Below are 22,064 nucleotides of genomic sequence, written 5' to 3'. Positions count from 1 at the left end.
AGGATGCCGGATTAAGGAGTCTGCGGCCAAAGCCGTGCCCGGGACAGCAGGGGACAGCAGGGAAGTGAGGGAGCTGGGTGGCACCGAGCAGGGCTGCCCGCAGCTCACACCCAGCCTTGGGGGCTCAGCCACGCCGGGCCCGGGCACGGAAGGATGAATTGCACTGGTCCTGGCTGCAGGTGAGGGGCCAGGGAGCACCTGCCGAGCGCCCACCTGGGCAGCGCAGCCTTATCTGCAGCGCAGCGGGGTTAATGTGTAACCCGGCCGTGTTTGGTTAGCCCAGAAAAGCAAAGAAGTCCTGGGATAGGCACGGCCGGGACAAGGAGTTGGGCAGCACGGAGCAACGGACAGCCTGGTAAAGCGACGGAATAGATTAATAATAATTTCTGTTCCTGCTTTGCTCTCCTGCTTTTCCTGCTGGGGGGCTCTGGGTGCCTGCAGGGCTCTGCTGTGTAAAGGTGAGATGTGGTGGGGGATTCACCAGCTGGTTTGGAAGTGGTGGGAGGAAAGCTGGGGAAACCTGTGCTCGGGACAGCAAACAGCTCAGGCAGCTGCTGGGGCGCTTCATTTACCTGTTGAGACGGGAGGAAATTCAGATCTGCCCCCGACCCCTTGCCCCTGAGCTGGGATCATCCCCTGGGCTGCTCAGAGCTGGGATGGGCAGAGAGGGGTTCATGTTTGGGGCTGGCCAGGACAAAGCCTTTCCAGGCAGGAGGGTCTGGCTGCTGTGCCCCAGACAGCAAAACCGAGGTGTTCTGAGCCGGGATGAAGAGCTTGGAGTGGTGCTGGCTGAAAGAAAGTAGCCTCTTCTCTGAAGCAATTAGCATTAATTGCTACCCGGCGCCTCTTGGATGGCCCCGTGGGCTTTTAAAGGACAGTTATGGCAGCGGCCACAAGAGCTGAGGGACCTGGCCTTTGGATTTTGGTAAAAAATAGCTTCTTCCAAATATGTTTTTAGTTGGGAAAGAGAGCTACACCACTGAAACCCAGCTATAAAACAGCTTTTTGAGTACTGTGTCTTTTAAATTAAACGCTCAGTCACGTTTTTAGTTTGTGGCTGTTACTCACCACAAAGAAGGAACTAAAATCCTTCTGAACCATTAAAACTGGGGGTTTCAACACTGATTTTTTTCCCCCTTTCCTGAGCTGGATGAGTGTGCTGGAGCCGTAATCACATCAGAGAACCAATGGGCAGGAAAAGGAACTTCTTGTTTCGGTGCAGATCCTCTGCAGTGCCCGGCGGGCTCGGGCTGGACTTTGCCTCCCATGAGCTGGGGCTCGGTGGGTGCCAAAGCCTGGGCAGCTGCTTGAGGTCCCTGCAAATGCTGCTTTTGAATGAGAGAAAATGATTTCTTTAGTGGGCTGGTGGTGGGGGGGATCCTCACAGAGAAAATGCCTCCCTGCTGGCCCCAAGCAGCTGCACAACCCAGTTCCAGCAAGGTTTTCACTTCCCCAGGAGTGTTTTGCTGAAATTTGGGAGGGAGGCAGCCAGGAGCAGCACAACAACCACGGCCAAGCCTCCTGCTACTGAGGAGTCGATGTAAACCTAGAGATCTGTATCTCTATTTTTGATAGAAATCTAAATTTCACGCTGTGGATGTTCCAGTGCACAGCAAAACCCTGCAGAGGCCTGAAGTCCCCCAAGCTCAGCTGTGCTTCCTGACAGCTCACATCCCTGGCTATGAAGAGATCTGAATCCAAAGAATCCAGGGAACTGCTGTTCCAGAGCCACCACTTACTTCAGCGTCACTTAAGCAGTAAATAATGCAAAGCTGAGACTGAAATATTGAACTCCTCCTGCGTGGAAGGATTAGGCCTGTCAGGGCGTGGGTGTTGAAATCTGATTTTTGCGGCGTATTCCAATTACAAAGGAATTCTTTCAGGGTCTAAGGCTCTGAACAAGCAGCCAGTTCTGCTCACTTATCACTGGATCTAATTCCCTGATCCTGCTACAAGGGGGAAAAAAGCAGCAGTGTGTTCCTGCCTGCAGGTTACAGCACAAAGGGCTCCTCTGTCTCCCGAGGAGAAAATCCTCTCGCGTGGCTCTGTGTGTCTTGCAGGGGGTGTTGGTGATGGTTTTGCTGCTCCCTGTGTCTTGCAGGGGGTGTTGGTGATGGTTTTGCTGCTCCCTGTGTCTTGCAGGGGGTGTTGGTGATGGTTTTGCTGCTCCCTCTCGCCCCCACAGCCCAGCTCCCTTCCCAAGAACAGGGTGGTGCCAGGAATTCCCTCCCCAAGAACAGGAGACTCATTGGTGGTGCCAGGAATTTTGGGAGCTCGGTGCTCTGCATCCCTCAGTAATGGCACTTTGTGGGTGCTCAGCAGAGCTCTGGGCAGGGATAACTGTCCCCTCTGCCCCGTCCCAGTGTGGGAAACCCAAATCCAGGCTGGTTTTGGGGCAGCTGCTGCCACCCTGGGCTCCCACAGGTGATGTGGGGTCTGGGCTGCATCAGGGGGACACTGCTGTGAGCAGAGGGGACATTGGGGTGCTGCTTGACCCCCCCTGGGCACAGCCCCACAGCCTGTGCCAGCCGTGTGCCCAAACACACCCAGGCGTGCCCCAAAGGCCCGGGGACACCTCCCTGGGGACACCTCCCCGGGGCCCCCAAGGAAGGGTGGCAGAGGCAGCTCCGTGCCAGGAGGAAGCTCCTGACAGAGCAAGGATGTGAGTAACCAGCAGCGTTTTGGGCCAGCACGTTCACAAGTTCAAGCTGCAGGGCTGGCACAGGGTGTGGCAGAGGAAAGAGGTCCCACGAGTCGGGGCTGGGGCTGTGCTGGGGTTTCTGAGCCAGGCTCACAGCTTTTCTTGTGCCTTACCCACCCCTCTGAGGTGAGCAGGCAGAGAGCCACCAACACGAGCTGGCTGGGCAGAGAGTTCACAAGTTCAAGCTGCAGGGCTGGCACAGGGTGTGGCAGAGGAAAGAGGTCCCACGAGTCGGGGCTGGGGCTGTGCTGGGGTTTCTGAGCCAGGCTCACAGCTTTTCTTGTGCCTTACCCACCCCTCTGAGGTGAGCAGAGAGCCACCAACATGAGCTGGCCGTGCAGAAGTTACCCCATTCCCAGTTATTTTGAGGAAAACTTCAAGGATGATTTTTAAAAGCCCAGCTGTGCCTTCTCCTGGAGACAGCAGCTGGAGATGGAGCACAATTCCCCCATCCAGCAGCTTCAGAGCCTGCCTGCCCTCCCTCCCAGCGTGCTTGAGTCACCCCTGGGGGAACCTCACAACTAAATGCTTCTCCTTTCTCCTGCTCCAGCCGGGACATTCCCACCGTGCCAGCCTCCAGGGCAGCCCGGGCTATGCCTAGGAAGGAGCTGGGGATGGCTGGCTACAACTCTGGCAGCTGTGACAGCATGGTCAGCACGGCCTCCAACCACTCACAGCGGGTGAGTAACCCCGGGTGCCCAGCCCAGCTCGCCCCTCCGGGCTGGGGAAGGATTTGGGGCAGATCTCAGCCCAAATCTGCTCTCTGCTGGTGCTTTGGGGGCAGCCGGAGGCCCTGAGGCAGCAGCAGGACCAGGTGGATTCCTGAATTGCTGCTCCAGAGCACTCCCAGCCTTCCCACCCTGCCAGGTGTGTGGGGAGCCCTCGGTGCTGCAGGGGCTGCTCTGGGCAGGACAGATCCCTGGAGGGGATTCCTGGGGAGGGGATTCCTGGAGCGGGGATCCTGTCCTGGAGAGGGGATCACTGGGGAGGGGATCCTGTCCCTGAAGAAGGGATCCTGCCCTGGAGGGGGGATCCTGTCCTGGAGAGAAGATCTCTGGAGATGGGATCCTGTCCCTGGGGAGGGGATCCCTGGGGAGGGGATCCCTGGGGAGGATCCAGTCCCTGGAGGGGGGATCCAGTCCCTGGAGAGGGGATCCTGTCCCTGGAGAGGGGATCCTGTCCCTGGAGGGGGGATCCTCTCCTGGAGGGGGGATCCTGTCCCTGGAGAGGGGATTCCTGGGGAGGGGATCCTGTCCTGGAGGAGGGATCCTGTCCCTGCAGAGGGATCCCTGGAGAGGGGATCCCGTCCCTGGAGAGGAGATCCCTGGAGAGGGAATCCTGCCCTGGAGAGGGGATCCCTGCAGAGGGAATCCTGTCCCTGGAGAAGGGATCCCGTCCCTGCAGAGGGGATCCCGTCCCTGCCTGTCCTGGAGAGAAGATCTCTGGAGATGGGATCCTGTCCCTGGGGAGGGGATCCCTGGGGAGGGGATCCCTGGGGAGGATCCAGTCCCTGGAGGGGGGATCCAGTCCCTGGAGAGGGGATCCTGCCGTGGAGAGGAGATCCCTGGAGAGGGGATCCTGTCCCTGGAGAAGGGATCCCTGGAGAGGGGATTCCTGGGGAGGGGATCCTGTCCTGGAGGAGGGATCCTGTCCCTGCAGAGGGATCCCTGGAGAGGGGATCCCGTCCCTGGAGAGGAGATCCCTGGAGAGGGAATCCTGCCCTGGAGAGGGGATCCCTGCAGAGGGAATCCTGTCCCTGGAGAAGGGATCCCGTCCCTGCAGAGGGGATCCCGTCCCTGGAGAGGAGATCCCTGGAGAGGGGATCCTGTCCCTGGAGAAGGGATCCCTGGAGAGGGGATTCCTGGGGAGGGGATCCTGTCCTGGAGGAGGGATCCTGTCCCTGCAGAGGGATCCCTGGAGAGGAGATCCCTGGAGAGGGAATCCTGCCCTGGAGAGGGGATCCCTGGAGAGGGAATCCTGTCCCTGGAGAGGGGATCCCGGCCCTGGAGAGGCTCCTGTGCTGCCAGGGGTGCAGGGATCAGAGCAGCTGGGGAACTGGGTCACGCCGGCCCCAAGCAGTGACAACACCTGCAGGAGACAGCGAGCTGAGCTCCTCCTGCCTGGCACCAGATGAATTCCCCAGTTAAGGCAGGGATGAGTTTGGACCATGGGTGTAGATGTGTAATTTTTCACTATCTGTCCATTAAAGCTTGTTTGTGTCCCAACACTGATCCCAAGATTGATGGGGGATCCCGTCCCTGCAGAGGGGATCCCATCCCTGGAGGGGGGATCCTGTCCCTGCAGAGGGGATCCCGTCCCTGGAGGGGGGATCCTACCCTGGAGAGGGAATCCTGCCCCTGGAGAGGGGATCCCGTCCCTGCAGAGGGGATCCCATCCCTGGAGGGGGGATCCTGTCCCTGCAGAGGGGATCCCGTCCCTGGAGAGGCTCCTGTGCTGCCAGGGGTGCAGGGATCAGAGCAGCTGGGGAACTGGGTCACGCCGGCCCCAAGCAGTGACAACACCTGCAGGAGACAGCGAGCTGAGCTCCTCCTGCCTGGCACCAGATGAATTCCCCAGTTAAGGCAGGGATGAGTTTGGACCATGGGTGTAGATGTGTAATTTTTCACTATCTGTCCATTAAAGCTTGTTTGTGTCCCAACACTGATCCCAAGATTGATGGGCTAATTACATCCTGCCCGACTTGGAGCATAATTGATACGTGTGAGAGCAGCTCAGCCCTGGCAGCTTTTCCATTTGATGTATTGCAAACCAGAACCAAACCCTCGCAGTTTAATGGGGATGGAAGAACTGGTTGTGATACTGCATGGTAAAAGATTTGGATAAGGTGTCTCTGCAAAACAACTCCACCTGGGATAATTCCTGCCCCGTGCTTGTTGATCTGATGCACATTCCAGCCTGTCCTGTGCCTCTGTTCATGACAGACTGCAGGAATCACCTTGATATCTGATATTGCAGTAACATCTCCTGGTGCTCAAAATACAACAAAAATCAAACAATTCTGGCTCAGGAATGGAGGGGAGAACAAGGAGAGTTCATCACCTGCACAGAGCCCTTCAGGGTTGTGGTGTTTTCTAAGGTTCAGCAGTGCTGAAGGTGTCTGTACCTACAGATTTGTTACACATCTGCTCACATTTCAGTTTAAAGAACTGAAAGTTAGAGGCCAAGTTCCCAAATGCAGAATAATCCACCTTCTGACCCATAGAGGAGGCGAATATAAAAGGCTTTAAGTATCTATCTTTTTCTTATTTTTAGAGGAGGTTGGCTAGTTATCTGGAGCTGTAAATGCTCATCATTGAACAGCCACTGGCCAAGCAGCTGTCACAGGCTCTCTGAACCACCTGGAAATTAAATATAAATATATAAAAGATTAAAATAATATATAATACATTTAAAAATATATAATATTTTTATATATTTGTATACACATGTATTATAAATATATACATATATATGAATATATATTAATATTTATATACTACATATATATTTATATATATGTACTATAAAGTAAACCTCTTTCTTAAATATATTTTATATATAATAAATATATAAATATATATTTAAAGATTAAAATAATATATAATACATTTAAAAATATATAATATTTTTATATATTTGTATACACATGTATTATAAATATATACATATATATGAATATATATTAATATTTATATACTAGATATATATTTATATATATGTACTATAAAGTAAACCTCTTTCTTAAATATATTTTTATATATAATAAATATATAAATATATATTTATATATTTATATTTACTATATACACTACATATATATTTTTGTTTGTGTATATATGTAGTATAAAGTAAAACTTTTATATATTTTTATATATATTTATATACACATATATATTATAAATATATACATATATTTGTAGATTCTATATGTATATATAATAAATAGATACATATATATTTATATACACACTACATAGATATTTATATATGTGTATATATATATATGTGTGTGTATATATCTATGTAGTATAAAGTAAACCACTTTGTATATATTTATATTTACTATATATACTACATATATATTTTTGTTTGTGTATATATGTAGTATAAAGTAAAACTTTTATATATTTTTATATATATTTATATACACATATATATTATAAATATATACATATATTTGTAGATTCTATATGTATATATAATAAATAGATACATATATATTTATATACACACTACATAGATATTTATATATGTGTATATATATATGTGTGTGTGTGTATATATATATGTAGTATAAAGTAAACCACTTTTTCTTACCTGCTCTGCTTTATCTTTTTTTTTCCAGAGTGACAACAGCTATGACTATTTATCTGTGGAAGAGAAGGAGTGTTTGATGTTCCTGGAGGAAACCATTGGCTCCCTGGATGCAGAGGGGGACAGTGGGGTGTCCACGGATGACACCGACTACGGGGAGCCCTCCAAGCCCAGGAGAGGCCCTGTGCCCCGGGGTGAGCTGGAAACCCTTCTGCAGATAAGATTTTAGCATAAAACGTAAAAATCTATTTGTTTCTTCCCCAAAATACTTTCATACAGGCCTTACTCTCAAGTAGAGATATGTAGAATACACGCCTTACCTAGGCATGAATATTTTACGGAATTTTCTGATACCACAACTCAATGGCTTCGAAATCCTACAATATATAAATATCTTGCAGGGATCCTGCTTGGTGTCAGTAACCACACAGATTAACAGGGCCCAAAGAATCCAATTTCCCCAGCAGTGATGGATCAGAGTATGGGGGTACCAGTTGTGGGTTTCTCTGGCTCTGGATTGAAGGCACAGAAGATGACAGTTCATGCTCAGACTCAGGTGTTTATTATTCCTTATCAGTAAAACAGTCTCACTGCTGTCAGTTCTGCAGCTTTTCATTAAAGGCACAAAATGGCCAAAAATCTCTTGTTACAAGGTCTTTTAAGACTAAACCATCCAAATAAGAACTGGCACCTAGATTGTTTTCCCTTTTAACCCAATAACTGATCCCACAGAGCCCCAGTGCAGACTGTTCTGCCCAATTACACAGTGCCACCCAAACCCAAGAAGAGGAAGGAAGAAGCAGCATGAAGAAGAAACCCAGGACAGCACCCTGTGCCCTCCATCTTGCTTCTGTCCACAACACACTGAAAATCCCAAAACCTCAATTTCTCACAAGTGACGCACCTACACCACTCTCTAGAATCTATTTCACACTTTTGTGGATTCTAGTTTATCTGAAGTCTAGGAAACTTTCTCCAGGAACGAATCTATAAGTCAGAGCTCCCCTGGGGGTCAGGGCATCCCAGAGCAGACAGAGAAATATTCCTGGTGCCCTGGGTTTCCACAATCAGAGGAGCTGGGGGAGCCCTGGGTGTGCTGGCCCACAAGGGGTGAGGGGTGTTCTGTGTCCAGAGAATGACTCCAACTCCCTCTCTTCCCAGATTTGGGGAGCAGGACTCCCCCTGCAAGCAGAGATCAGCAGCGTGGGGCTGAACAGAGGAGTGGTAAAAGCATCTCTGCCCCATCCAGCTCAACCCCAGCAGCTGCCCCAGGCCCAGGTTACTCCAGCCTTCCCAGGAACATCCCTGCAGCAAATGGAGCTTCTGGCAGCAAAGGAGGTGTCCACACGGTGCCAGCAGGAAAACCTGCCCAGGAGGTGCCCAGGGAGGGCAGGCTGGACCATGCCAGCGCAGGAAGCCACACCAAGTCCGTGATCATCCAACCTCCAGACCCCTTCCAGGAGGACCTGGAGTGGTCACGCAGCCATCGCTCAGATGCCAAGGGGGAAGCAGCCAAGGAGACCAAGATTCGGACTTCCTGGGACCACCTGGAGAAACCCACCCTGGAAGAGGCCCCTCAGGACCCCGATGCCAAGCGTGGGCCTCCAACCGCCCCCAAACCGCGGAAATTGCCACCAAACATCATCCTGAAAACCAGCAGGAGCAGCCCCGTGCCGGAGCACAACCAGAAGGTGAAAGCAGCACCTGCAGCCCCAGCCAGCTCCCAGCCCAGCCCTGCCAGCGACAGCACTGCTGAGAAGGGGAATCCAGGCCACCTGGACCCCAGGGAGAAGGAGAAGGCCCGAAGGGAGGCCCTGGAGAAGCTGGGACTGTCCCAGGACAGGAGGGAGCCCAGCGCCCACCTCCATCCCCACCCTGGGGAGCCACCACTGCCCATCCCCGGGCAGCCTGGGGAGGGCTCCGTGCCAGGGATCCGCCAGATCCCCTTCAAATCCAACACCCTGGAGCGCTCTGGGGTGGGGCTGGGCAGCTCCATGGGCAGTGCCAAGGAGCAGAACGGGCGCAGCAGCAGCAGCTCCCTGGGCAAGATGTCCTTCATCGAGCGCCTGGCGCCCAGCTTCCTCCGCAGCCGCGCCCGGCCCGCCTCCCTCGCCGCAGGGAAGGACTTCGGCGGCCTGAAGGAGCAGGAGGAGAAGGACAAGAGCAGCAAGAGGAGATCCCACCCTCTGCCCAGCTTCCCCAGGCCGCCGCGCTCCGCCGTCAGCGTCAAGATCTCGCCCAAGGGCGCGGCCGACGAGAACCGGCGCGAGGCGCTCAAGAAGTTGGGGCTGCTGAAGGAATAGCTCGTGGGGCTGGTGGAAAAGGGGGTTTTCACCCCAAATCCAGCGGCCTGCACTGCCTTGGGCATGAGAATCTGCTGCCAGCTGCTGCCCCAGCGGCTCGGGGGAGCTTCACACCAAATAAAGGAAGGCGGCGTGTACAGAATATTTTGTATATAGCAGATGTACATGAGCTATTTATACAGAGCATCTCTCAGCGTGGATGGGGTGTGTTCTCCTGCAAGGGCTTTACTGCATTTGGGGATTCATCAAAACAGGGAAGCCGTGGAATTCGGGTTTGGCTTGTTTTCAAAGGGGTTGCCTGTGGATAAAGCGTCTCTGGGAAGAACTGCTGGACTTTGCTGCTCCTTTAGGACTTTTTGGGGTTTTTAAAATGATTTTATCACAGCCTCTGAGGCCTGAGCACTCACCTGCCATGTGAAAGTGCCTTGCAAAACCATCACTGCCTGCTGGGTGGGCTGTCCAGACATCCCACTGCCTCCCTGGCACACTCTGCTCTCCCACCCAGCCCTGACCACCAGCACCCAGCACCTGGAAGAGGCTTGAGCTGCAGGAGGACACAGCTGAGGAGGCCAGAGGCTGTGCTGGTGTCAGATCCAGAAGTGCTGCCCAAAATGGGGCAGAGGCAAGGCTGGGACAGCTCCAGCTCCTCCCTTCCGAGCTGTCCTGGCACCTCTGAGGCCCAGCTGATGCTGCCAACACCTTGCTGCTCACCTTGGGGAACAGAGGTGGCTGATGTCCCTAATAAACCTGTGTGTGATCAGAAAGTGCCATGTGGTACAGATTTATGTCACAGTCAGGTAAATAATAAATGCCCCTAAATAGTGGGGTTTAAAACAAAGAGTTCTGAGAGAAAAGATGAGCCAGGTCAGGTCTGTCCCACCTAGAAAATGGAATTATTTGATCAGCACAGGCAAATTCTTCCATGGAGCAACCTGGGATGGTGGAAGGTGGCCCTGCCTGTGACAAGGGCAGGAACAAGGAGACTTTTAAGGTTCCTTCCAACCCAAAGTGTTCCATGGGTCTGTAATTGCCAGCTCTCCCTGCAGGCACAAAGAGGGAAGATGGAATTCCTGCCAGCCCCAGAGGTTCCCCCAGCCCCAGCTGCTCAGGCTGGGCACTTCCAGCTGAAAAAGTTTGATTTTAAAGGCAGTAGGAGCACCGTGAGGAGAGGAGGGGGAGATAAAAGGGTCAGCCAAGCCCCTGCCTGGGTTAAAGTTGTGTTTTCACCCCTGTGCTCCTCTCCTCTGACCTCTCTGTTTACTGCCTGAGTGCTCAGCACCTGCATGGTGCAAGTCCCAGGGGAAACCTCACCTTGTTCATCTCATGAGAAAGGAGGAGAGCATTAAGGACTCTCTCCAAGCATTTTTGCCCTGAAATAGAACCTAAATATCTCTTAAAACCAGATTGTTTTGGAAACAAAAGGCTTCTCTTCCAATCCTTGGCTTTAGTCAGAGCCATTGTGTGCTGGTGTCACGAAGGCTGAGTTTTGTTCAGATTTCCAAGGAGAACTCTCACTCCCAAAGATCCCTTACCAGTCTGTGACGTGGTGGTGCTCACAAACAGGAGCTGGTATGAAGTGGAAACAAAAGAGAACAAATTAAAGCAACAGCCAGAGAGCAGCAGGGTCATTCCTCTGGGCATGAACTCCACATCTCTGTGCCTTCCCTGGAGCTGCCAGCTGCTCTGGGCTGAATCACTCACCACAGGCAAGCCCCATTCCACGAGCTGCCTAATCCTGCCAGGGGAATATGGAATTTTACCTGCTGGATGTGTTTGTAGCCCTTAGAAACTGAGCTGTTTGTGCCCCAGGGCTGGGGCCTTGTGCAAGAGCAGGCCCATGACTGTGCCTGGTGCCACCCAGAGCTGAGCCCTGCTGCTGGCAGAGGGATCCTGCTGCTGGCAGAGGCATCCTGCTCCTGCTCCTGGCAGAGGGATCCTGCTCCTGCTTCTGTTCCTGCTCCTGGCAGAGGGATCCTGCTCCTGCTTCTGTTCCTGCTCCTGGCAGAGGGATCCTGCTCCTGGCAGAGGGATCCTGCTCCTGCTTCTGTTCCTGCTCCTGGCAGAGGGATCCCGCTCCTGCTCCTGTTCCTGGCAGAGGATGGATCCTGCTCCTGCTCCTACTGCTGCTGTTGGCAGCGGGATCCTGCTCCTTTTCCTGCTCCTGCGCCTGGCAGAGGGATCCTGCTGCTCCTCCTGTCAGAGGGATCCTGCTCCTGCTCCCACTCCTTCTCTTGCTCCTGCTCCTTCCCAGGCTCCTTCTTCTTCTTCTTCCCCTTCTCCTACTCTGCTCCTGTCCTACTCCTGCTCCTGGCAGAGGGATCCTGCTCCTGCTCCCGTTCCTACTCCTTCCCCTGCTCCTACTCCTGCTCCTGCCCTGCTCCTTCTCCTGCCCCTGTTCCTATTCCTGCTCCTACTCTACTCCTGCAGGGATCTTGGACCTCAGCTCCCCTGGAGCCCCTGCAGTGCCTCCTGCTGCTCCTGTGCCTGCTGCTGCTGGGGACTTTTCTCCTGCCGACCTCAGCTCCCCTGGAGCCCCTGCAGTGCCTCCTGCTGCTGCTGCTGCTGCTGGGCACTTTTCTCCTGCTGGTGCAGGGGTTGGCATCAGGCTGGCCAGCCCCACAATGACTGGATGCATTGCTCAGCTACAATCCAGCATTTCCCTGCTCCTTCCCCTGCCTCAGAGCCTTCCATTCCTTGGATTCTTTCCGAGGGTCAGCACCCTGTGCCCACCTTTGGTGTGGTGCAGCTCTCAGGAGGGTGCCCTGCCCTTCTCTCCAGGCAGAGCAGCTCCGGGGATGTTTGCAGAGGCACTGAGCCTGGCGTGGGCTGTGCCAGCCTGAGCCTGCTTGGTGTTCACAGCCTGGCCTGGAAAGGTGCTGCTGCTGCAAGGTCAGCCATGGCAAGGATTGAGTGCAGCTCAGTGCTGCAAGCAGTTCATTAACAGCAGTTAATTGTTCAGTGCAATTGCCTCCACAGGTCAGCCCCTCCCTCTAAAGAAAGCCTGCATTAGTTTGGAAATTAAATTGCCTGTAAGGAACAAAGGCTCTTGCTTTGTCATCATGATAAAATCATGGAATGGTTTGGGTTGGAAGGGACCTTAAAGGCCTCCAGTTTCATCCGCTTTCACTATCCCAGCTTGCTGCAAGTCTGGGTAGAGGCAACACAAACAGAATCTCCCCCCAGCTTGAGGCAGAGCCCAGCAGAACTCCTGGGGTCTTGTTTGGGGACCCCTGAAATCAAAATCAGGCTGCACACTGGCAGGAATGAGATGAGCTTTAATGGCCCTTCCAATCCAAACCATTCTGTGATTCTGGGAATCTAATTCTGGGCATATTTAACTTGATTTGTGCCTGGAAGGCAAAATCCCAGCAGAGCCCAGACACAAAACAGCCATGAAGAGAGATCACAGCCTTGCAGAAGAAACAAGTCTCAGAAGGGTTGGTAAATGTACCCTCAGTGTCTTCAGGCAGATTATCCAGACTGAGTTTGTGTGTTAACAATGTTAAAAACAACAAGGAAAACACCCAGCTTTGCATTTTGCACAGAATATTCATCTAATTCCCAGCCATCAGTCCCACCCTGGCTCAGACCTGTCATTTCCATGTCTACGTGAGCCTGTCAAGACCTCCTGTCCCAGTTACAAACATCCTTGTGCACATCTTTCATTACAAAGATCAAACTCAGGAGCAGTGGCTGGTGGGATTCTGGCAGTGTCAGCGAGCAGCAGCTGCACCAGGCCCCAGCAGAAATCATTTGTGTTAATTACAGCTAATTACAGCCCCTCTGGGGCTGCAGCAGGGGAGCCTTGGGGCTGAGAGTGAGGCTGGGATGCTGCTGAGCCAAGGTGGGGAACACCAAACCTGACTCCAGGATCCAGCTGGGATCACTCCAGGATGGAGCTGGGATCACTCCAGGATGGAGCTGGGATCACTGCAGGATCCATCTGGGCTCTCCCCAGGATCCAGCTGAGATCGCTCCAGGATCAAGTTTGGCTCATTCCAGGATCCAGCTGTTATCACTCCAAGATGGAGCTGGGATCACTCCAGGATCAAGTTTGGCTCCCTGCATGATCCAGCTGGGCTCATTCCAGAATCCAGCTGGGCTCTCTCCAGAATCCAGCTGGGCTCTCTCCAGGACTGAGCTGGGATCACTCCAGGATCCAGCTAGGCTCTCTCCAGAATCCAGCTGGGCTCTCTCCAGGATCCAGCTGTGTTCATTCCAGGATCCAGCTGGGCTCTCTCCAGGATGGAGCTGGGCTCAAGGATGGAGCTGGGATCACTCTGGATCCAGCTGGGCTCATCCCAGGATCCAGCTGGGCTCTCTCCAGCCCTGTGGGAGATGCTGGAGGTGTCTGAGGGTTTTTAACCCCGTTCCAGCACAGTTTGGGCAATAACCAGCAGCTGAGGCTCTGCCCTTTCCCTGCCCACAAGGAGACAAGGATCCTCTCCAACCCCACTATGCTTCTCTCAATTTTAATTTTTTTTCTTTTTTTGCCCCTGTTCTTTGTTTCTGGTGGAAGTGTAAATGAAAAAGGCCCAACCTCATCGCTGCAGCTCCCACCCAAGCTGTGCTTGGCCCCACAGGACCAAGAGCCTGCAAAGAGAGGCCCCACCAGGGCATTGCAGACCTTTACTGCTGTGTTAGAGCAACCAGATTTTATTGGCTTGGCTTTTGCTTTCCTCTGTTTACCAGTGATGCAAATTTACCTGATAATATCCTAAATCAGAGCTAGCAGTGTTCCTGCTCCTAAATCCTGGTGGGTCTGGGATGATCACCCTGCAGGGTCCCCACCTCCCCGAGATCTCTTTTCTTCCCAGCACTCCAGGGTCTGGGAGTCCAGGAGGAGACAGACAGGGGCAGTGTTGTTCCTTGCAGAGAGGTTTATGTGCAGCAGAGCCATCCCTGGCTGGCTCCAAGCAGGGGTTTAATCATTAACTGGGCACCGAGGAGCAGCCAGGGGTTGTTCTCATTAATTAATTACAGCTCTGAGCACAGGCAGGCTGGGCTGAGGTGCTGGCAGAGACCTCCAGATCTGCCCAGGGATGGAGCTGGTGGGATGGAGCCTCCCGGGGAGGAGATTCCCCCTCCAGCACCTCTGTCAGAGCAAGGAAGAGGAATTTCCTTTACAAGCACAGCCCAGAAGAATTTAACTCTCCTTTAATTATCTCAATTAAATGTAACTTTAAACTTAAAATTACGTTTAAAATTAAAATTTTAAATTAAATTTTACTTTTAAACTTTTAAAACTTAAATTTAATTAAATTAATGCTTCTTTAGCAGTGGAAGGTGCAAGGCAGTGGTTCTGCCCCAGGAGGGTCTCCTGGAATTCCATGCTTTTATGATTCTCTGAAATAACAGATTATTCCCAGGGGGTTCCCACCAGCACCTGTATCCCATTTTATTGCTCCTCCAAAGCCAATCTGGTGTTTTGCTGCTCTCAGGGCAGTAAATGCCCTCAGTTCTGCTGGAGCCCAGCCAAGATTGGGGAATTTATGGCACAGGTTTGGTACAAAACACAACAATTACTGCAATACAAGATCAATCATATCACCATTAACAGCTCCGTGGAAATTTATCCCCAGCCAGGGAGATTCCAAAGTGCTTCAGGGTTTGTCTCACACAGAAAACAATCTGACCCAGAAGGGGAGATCAAGGCCCTGGACACCACAGGACTGAGAAGAAAAGGATTCCTCTAAATCTCCCTCTGAACCCTTCCCACTCCTCACCCAGGGGTAGGAATGTGCCCCCTGTTGATGGAGTGACCAAATTATTTTGTGTCTGCTTAAAAAGGTAAAAATCCCAGAAGTTTCTCTCCTTAATTTGGTACAAAGACACCTCATAGGACCTTTGGGACTTCACCTCAGACCTGGGGCTGCCCGTTGGACAGAGGCCAAGAGGTCCAGCCTGGGTAATTCACCAGAAAAAGGAGAGAATAAAGGAAATAATAATAAAGGACATAATAATAAAGGACATAATAATAAAGGAAATAATAATAAAGGAAATAATTTTGTGGGGTGTTTTAGCAGGAGCAAGGACCTCTTGCCCCTGGCTCAGTTTTTCTCTATAAGAGCTTTGTTATTTCACCTTTCATTAAACCTTTTTCTGTTCCCAGCACTACCTCAGAAGCCGTCCTGCTGATTTTGTGCTGTTTGGAGCAGCAGAGCTGTCTCGGGTGGGATGGGTTCCTCTCAGAGCTCAGGAGTCACACATCACCCAGGGAATGCTGTCCTGCAGGTCCTGGGACACTCAGGGTGCTGGGGCCAGCCCAGAGGTGCCACGGGAGGGCATTTTTCATTTTTAATCAATTTTTAATCAATTTTTAATGGAAGGCAAAGCAGCCCCAAGTCCCTGGCAGTAACTGGAATGCCTCTGGAGCTTTGGAGCTATCAGCACATCCAAAGTCCTCTCAATCTTTGGTTGGTGCAAAAGAGGAATTGTGTTTTTGGAACAAACTGCCTTGAGTTTGTTCTTCACCCCCTGTTTGTTCTGCAGAGCTTCACACCCCGTGGTCTGAACCCACCTTGTTCACGTTTCAGGGACTGGTTTAGGGCAAACATGGAAGCAGAAATCTGCTTTTTTGGCCCCAAAACAGGATGAAAACACAGACATGAGCTCAGTGAAGGGCCAGCCAAACCACAGGTGTCTGAGGAACCTTCCACCAAGTTCTTGGTGGGAACTTCTGCCTGGAAGTGGCTCGCAGCAAACAGCATTTTGTGACATACTGCATGTTTTATATTAAAGCATTTTGTCTGTAGAGCAGGGGAATTCCTCCCAAATCTGCAGTTTCTGCTCCTGGCCTCTTCACCCTTTTTTCCCCCCTTCCATGGTGTCATCACATCCCTAGATAGCTAAAAAAGACCATTTTGGGTCTTTTTGAGGCATCTCTGCCACTCCTCTGAGCATTTTGATCATCTCCACTTTGCTCAGCAATGCACATCAAGCCCTCTGAAGATTTTTAGTGCACCCATTTTAAGATCTACACATCAATATACAAAAAAAAAAAATTAGACATCAAGAGAAAAGCAAATACTAACAGCTGCAAGCTGCAAAAACAACTTTATTAAACAAAATCCGAGCTGGAGGTGGAGGAAGAGAATATTTCCAGCAGCAGAAGCATCACAGTTGAAGGTAGGTGAGTCTCAATTTGCCCTTAAAATACTGTTTTTTGGAGAACAGTGCTGTTGTAGAGTGATTACAGGAGAGAGATTTCACCTACAGGATGCAACAGTTCTGAAATTCAACATAATTATATCTATAAAAATAAAGATAGTGACTTATGATGATTTTTCTCCCCACTGTGCCCCTTTTTTTTTTTTTTTTTCCTTTTAAAGCTATAAATTTAATTACTGCCCTTTTGGCCAAGAACAACCAAAATAATTATATGGACCAGATAAAACTGGGGGGCATGGAGCCGTGCCAGTGCCCCAAACCAGCACAAACTGGGAACACTGGTACTGTGCCCCAAACCAGCACAAACTGGGGGACAGCACAGGGCTCAGAGCAGGGGTGTGAGATCTGCAGAGCACCATTAACTCTTTTTTTCCCTGTGAAATTCCCTCATTTGTGGCCCAGCACAGGTGGAGCCTCGGGGCCAGTGGGGAGGCAGCGCCCTGCCCTGAGTGTTCCAGAGGCTTCCACAATCTCTCTCTTCTGTCTGATAACACAGAAATCAGCCAAACGCCCTCCCCACGGTGAGGATTGCCCAGGGAACTCTCGGGAGGGATGGACATGGAGCTTCTCCTCCTTCTAGCAGCTCTGCTGCCAGGTGAGTCAGCAAGGGATGAGGGGCAGGAGCAGGTAAAGCTGGAACTGGGGACCAGGCTGGATCCTCCCTTGGACACCCAACACCTCCACCTGAGTTGGAATCATGGATGCTGAGAATTTTTTATTTTAAAGGGTTTTTTTTAAATTTTTTAATGTTTAATGTTTAATTTTTTAAAATAATAATAATAATTAGTAGTAGTAGTAGTGGTGGTATTAGGATTATTAGTATTATTAGTATTATGTTGAAAGGTACAGACTCACCAGAGAACACTACAATTGACCTGAGACTATGAAGAAAGCTTCCAAAATTGATTAATAGCACTGGGATTACAGGTGTGGAGTGGGTTAGAAGTGTGTAATGTCTAACCAAGTAACTTTAATTTTTCTACTTAAAGTTAGTAGAAAGAGTAGAAAACTTAAAGTTTAGGGGTTTAGAATATAGTAACAAATATGAAGCAAGTTGTTATTCTTTACCTTCTTCCTTCTTCTTTGCCTTTTTCTTCCTTCTTCACCTTCTTCTTTCTTCTTCATAAGTTTGAGTGATGTTTTGTAATTAGACAGAAAAGTCTGCATTGTGGGATTCGAGGGATCAGTTATTGAGAAGATCCAGAGGAGATTTCCTGAGCCCTGTGTGCCCTGGTGCCCCTCAGACCCCAGCCCTGCCTGGAAGGAGCCGTGCTGGGCTCTGCTGGCTGGCACTAACCATTCCCTTGTGTGTCTGTCTGTCTGTCTGTCTGTCTGTCCCCCAGAGCCCGTGGCCAGCAGCCTGCACAGCTCCAGGGTTTTGGCAGGAGGCCTGGGGGGCTCCATCACCCACCAGTGCTTCTACTCCCCCAGCCCAGCCAACCAACACCAGCGGAAATATTGGTGCAAGGTGGCAGCCAGCGGGCTCTGCTCCACCATCGTCTCCAGCAGCTTCACCTCCAGCCGCTACCAGGGCAGGGTGGCCCTGGGGGACGTCCCCCAGAATGGCACCCTCACGGTGACAATGACAGGGCTGCGGAGCAGCGACTCGGGCACCTACAGGTGTGGCATTGGCAGCACCAACTGGGGGCTCTACGCCAGCGTCAGCCTGGCTGTTCTGGCAGGTGGGGCTTTGTCTTGGCTCCTGGGAGAGGTTTGGGATCAGCTTTTTATTTTTTTCAGGTGCCTCAGATTTTGCTGATAGCCAGTCTTGTATTTGCAGGGTTCCCAGACAAAGGGAGGAGTGATGAATCTGACTCCGTGTTCTCAGAAGGCTCATTTATTATTTTATGATCTATATTATATTAAAGAATACTAAATTAAACTATACTAAAGAATACAGAAAGGATACAGACAGAAGGCTAAAAAGATAATAATGAAAAATTCATAACTCTTTCCAGAGCCTCGATACAGCTTGGCCATAATTGGCCGATAAGTCAAAATAATTCACATGAAACCAATGGAACAATCACCTGTGGGTGAACAATCCCCAACCACATTCCAAAGCAGCAAAACACAGGAGAAGAAATCAGATCATTATTGTTTTCCTTTTTCTCTGAGGCTTTTCAGCTTCCCAGGAGAGAAATCCTGGCAAATGGATTTTTACAGAAAATATGACAGTGACAAGCCAGATAGCACAGTTTTATAATATATTTTTATATAAAGCTATTCTATAACTTTATAATTTTGGGGTGTAAAAGCACCCAGGTTTGGCCAAATCGGCTGTTCAGAAATGTGAAAGGATTCTCCTTCTCCTGCCTGGTGAAAACACAAGTTTGGAGATTCTGGGGAAGGGCACAGGGGAAAGGTCTGAGTGAACAGGTTTTGGGGAAGTAAAGGAAATAACTGATGGAATTGCAGGGTGTGAACTGTATGTGTGTGGATATTTTTTGAGATACTATATTGTGAATTCTATGATATTATATTTTGAGATATTACATTCTAAGCTAAAGAGATGAATGTTTATGATCCTAGAGCAGAGCTCAGCAGCATGGCCTGAGTTAAGTTGCAGAGCCAAAAGGGTGGGGCGGGTTTGGGGGCTCTGTGCTGGCAGTGCCTGTCCTGCTCTCTCCCTACAGATGCCAAAGCCCTCCCTGCAGTGTCAAAGCCAACCCAGCTCATCCGAGGGCAGCTCCATGGCTCTGTCACTGTCCTGTGCCACTCTGGGGACACCCAAAGTGACCAGAAGAGGTTCTGGTGCAAAGTGGGCAGAAGCAGCTGCGCTCCCATCGCCAGCTCTGACGGCTTTGTGCACAGGAGGTACCAAGGGCGCGTGGTTATCACCCCTCAGGAGAGCTCTGGAGCCTTCAAAGTCCTGATCAATGACTTAAAGGAGCAAGATTCGGGGCTGTATCTGTGTGGGACACAAGGACTGAGGGGTCAGGACAGCCCACAGGAGGTGCTTCTGCAGGTGGCCGCAGGTAGGACAGGGCATGGGGGGCTCAGTGCTGGGTGAAGGACATGAAATTCTAACTCTGTGCCCTCCCCTGCAGCCTCCACCCTTCCCAGGAGCCCCAGATTCCTCAGCGGTGCAGCCGGGGGCTGGCTGTCCTTCCAGTGCCACCACGACCCCCGGGGCACCTACGAGAGGCAGTACCTGTGCAGGTGGAGGGCGGGGAGCTGCCAGGTGCTGCTGGACACCCAGGGCTTCGTGCTGGAGTCCCACCGAGGGCGGGCACGCATGGCCAGCAGCCCCCCCGGGCTCGGCAGCGCCACGGTGCTGCTGGGGCCGCTCAGGGAGGAGGATGCAGGCTGGTACTGGTGTGGGGCCAGCAGCGGGGACACGGAGCTCACAGCCCCCCTGAGGCTGCTCATCCACAAGGGTAGGTGTGGTGTGGTATTTCTTGGGTGCCATGATGAAGGGAGGAAATGATGAATCTGATTTTTTGTTCTTAGAAGGTTAATTTATTATGAAATATTATATTATATTATTGACTCTTTCCAGAGTCCTGACACAGCTTGGCCCTGATTGGCCAATGAATCAAATTAATTCACAACAGAATTCAATGAAACAATCACCTGTGGGTAAACAATCCCCAAACGCACTCCATATGAGCACAACATAGGAGAAGCAAATGAGATAAGAATTATTTTCTTTTTTCTCTGAGGGTTCTCAGCTTCCCAGGAGAAAAACCCTGGGCAAAGGGATTTTTCAGAAAATGTGAATGTGACATCCAGGTTTTCATCAGTGCTTTTACAGCACTCCCAGGAGAACAGGAATGCCCAAGTCTGGTGTTTTCTCACACAAGACACCAGATGAAATGTGTAAATCTGTGGCAAATCTAACAAACACGCCGCTCCTGCCAAAGGCTGGGTACTAAAACTTTAAAATAATGTTCTCTGTAGGAAACTGCTCCTCCCGGGACCCAGGAACAGCCACTCCTGAGAGAGCCACAGCACCACGTCCTGCTGGCCACAGCACAGCCAGGCACAGCAGCAGGGCACACCGGGTGGGCACTGTCCCCAAGGACACCACCATGGGCACTGCCACCCAGGCCACCACGGGCACTGTCCCCAAGGACACCATGGGCACTGTCCCCAAGGACACCATGGGCACTGTCCCCAGGGACACCGCCATGGGCACTGCCACCTATGGCACCACCATGGGCACTGTCCCCAAGGACACCACGATGGGCATTGTCACTCACAGCACCACCATGGGCACTGTCTCCAGGGACATCACCATGGGCACTGTCCCCAGGGACACCACGATGGGCACTGCCACCCAGGACACCACCATGGGCACTGTCCCCAGGGACATCACCATGGGCACTGTCACCTATGGCACCACCATGGGCACTGTCCCCAAGGACACCACCACGGGCACTGTCCCCAGGGACACCACCATGGGCACTGCCACCCAGGCCACCACGGGCACTGTCCCCAGGGACACCACCACGGGCACTGCCACCCAGGCCACCATCTCCCTGCTGCCCACTGGCACCTCTGCAGCCTCCCCAGGTGACACCTTCCAGGAGAGGTGAGTCCACAGCCGCACCCTTGGTGTTTTGCAGCCTGTCTGCCCCATCCCTGTGGAAGTTGTGCACGGCTGAAAACACCTCCAGGGACACCAGAAGGGAGGGAAGGCAGCGAGGTTATTGAATTTGTGGGGTGCCCCGATGAAGGAAGGAATGATGAATATGGCTCCATGTTCTCAGAAGGCTAATTTATTATTTTATAATACCATATTATATTAAAGAATATTATACTATTCTATACTAAAAAATACAGAAAGGATACTTACAAAATGCTAAAAAGATAATAATGAAACTCGTGACTCTTTCCAGAGTACTGACACAGCTTGGCCTCAATTGGGCAAGGAGTGAAAACAACTCACAGCAGAATCCCATGAAACAATCACCCGTGGTAAACAATTCCCAAACACATTCCAGATGAACAAAACACAAGAAAATCAAATGAGATAATAATTGTTTCCCTTTTCTCTGAAGCTTCTCAGCTTCCTAGGAGAAAAAAAACCTGAGCAAAGGGATTTTTCCAGAGAACGTGAATGCCACACGAGGCCACCTCATGTCCGTGCACACTCTGAAGTTGTCTCTGACCCTGCTGGTGCTGGCTGCTGCCCTGGAGCAGCTGCCAGAGTCAACAGCCGAGCTCCTGCCTGTTTCCCTGTGCTCAGGGCACTGACAGGACCTTGGGGAGCGGTGCTGGGGTTTGAGCAATAGCCCTGGAGAGCCCAGGGCAGCCCCCTGAGCCCTGCAGCAGCCAGGGGTATTGCAGCAGGATGGCTCTTAGTTAGGGAATAGCGTGTAAGGGCTCTGTGATTGCAGAAGGTTGGGGAAATGCTTTATTAAGCTATATACTAAGAGCTTAATAAAGATTATATTATATTATATTATATTATATTATATTATATTATATTATATTATATTATATTATATTATATTATATTATATTATATTATATTATATTATATTATATTATATTATATTATATTATATTATATTATATTATATTATATTATATTATATTATATTATGTTATGTTATGTTATGTTATAT

The 22,064-nt window shown here is 50.8% G+C and overlaps 1 protein-coding gene across 3 annotated transcripts; it reads left to right on the top strand.

The window, feature by feature from the left end:
* The first annotated feature begins 20 nt into the window (after positions 1–20).
* Positions 21–10,081, top strand: CUNH1orf116 (chromosome unknown C1orf116 homolog). 3 transcript variants are annotated; one of them, XM_039699423.1, is made up of 4 exons: positions 21–179; positions 3,252–3,381; positions 7,047–7,209; positions 8,177–10,081. In XM_039699423.1, the coding sequence occupies exons 1-4, from the start codon at positions 154–156 to the stop codon at positions 9,316–9,318; spliced, it is 1,461 nt and encodes a 486-aa protein (XP_039555357.1). In that variant the 5' UTR covers positions 21–153; the 3' UTR covers positions 9,319–10,081. The 3 variants fall into 3 exon arrangements, with proteins under 3 accessions (XP_039555357.1, XP_039555359.1, XP_039555358.1); XM_039699425.1 differs by lacking the exon at positions 21–179 and adding an exon at positions 186–355; XM_039699424.1 differs by lacking the exon at positions 21–179 and adding an exon at positions 186–458.
* Positions 10,082–22,064: the final 11,983 nt, after the last annotated feature.

The sequence above is a fragment of the Passer montanus genome, unplaced genomic scaffold, assembly GCF_014805655.1.
Source record: "Passer montanus isolate IOZ18808 unplaced genomic scaffold, ASM1480565v1 scaffold132, whole genome shotgun sequence".
Lineage (NCBI taxonomy): Eukaryota > Metazoa > Chordata > Aves > Passeriformes > Passeridae > Passer > Passer montanus.
The sequence above is the reverse complement of the archived record's forward strand: the minus strand, read 5'-3'. Positions and strand labels throughout refer to the sequence as shown.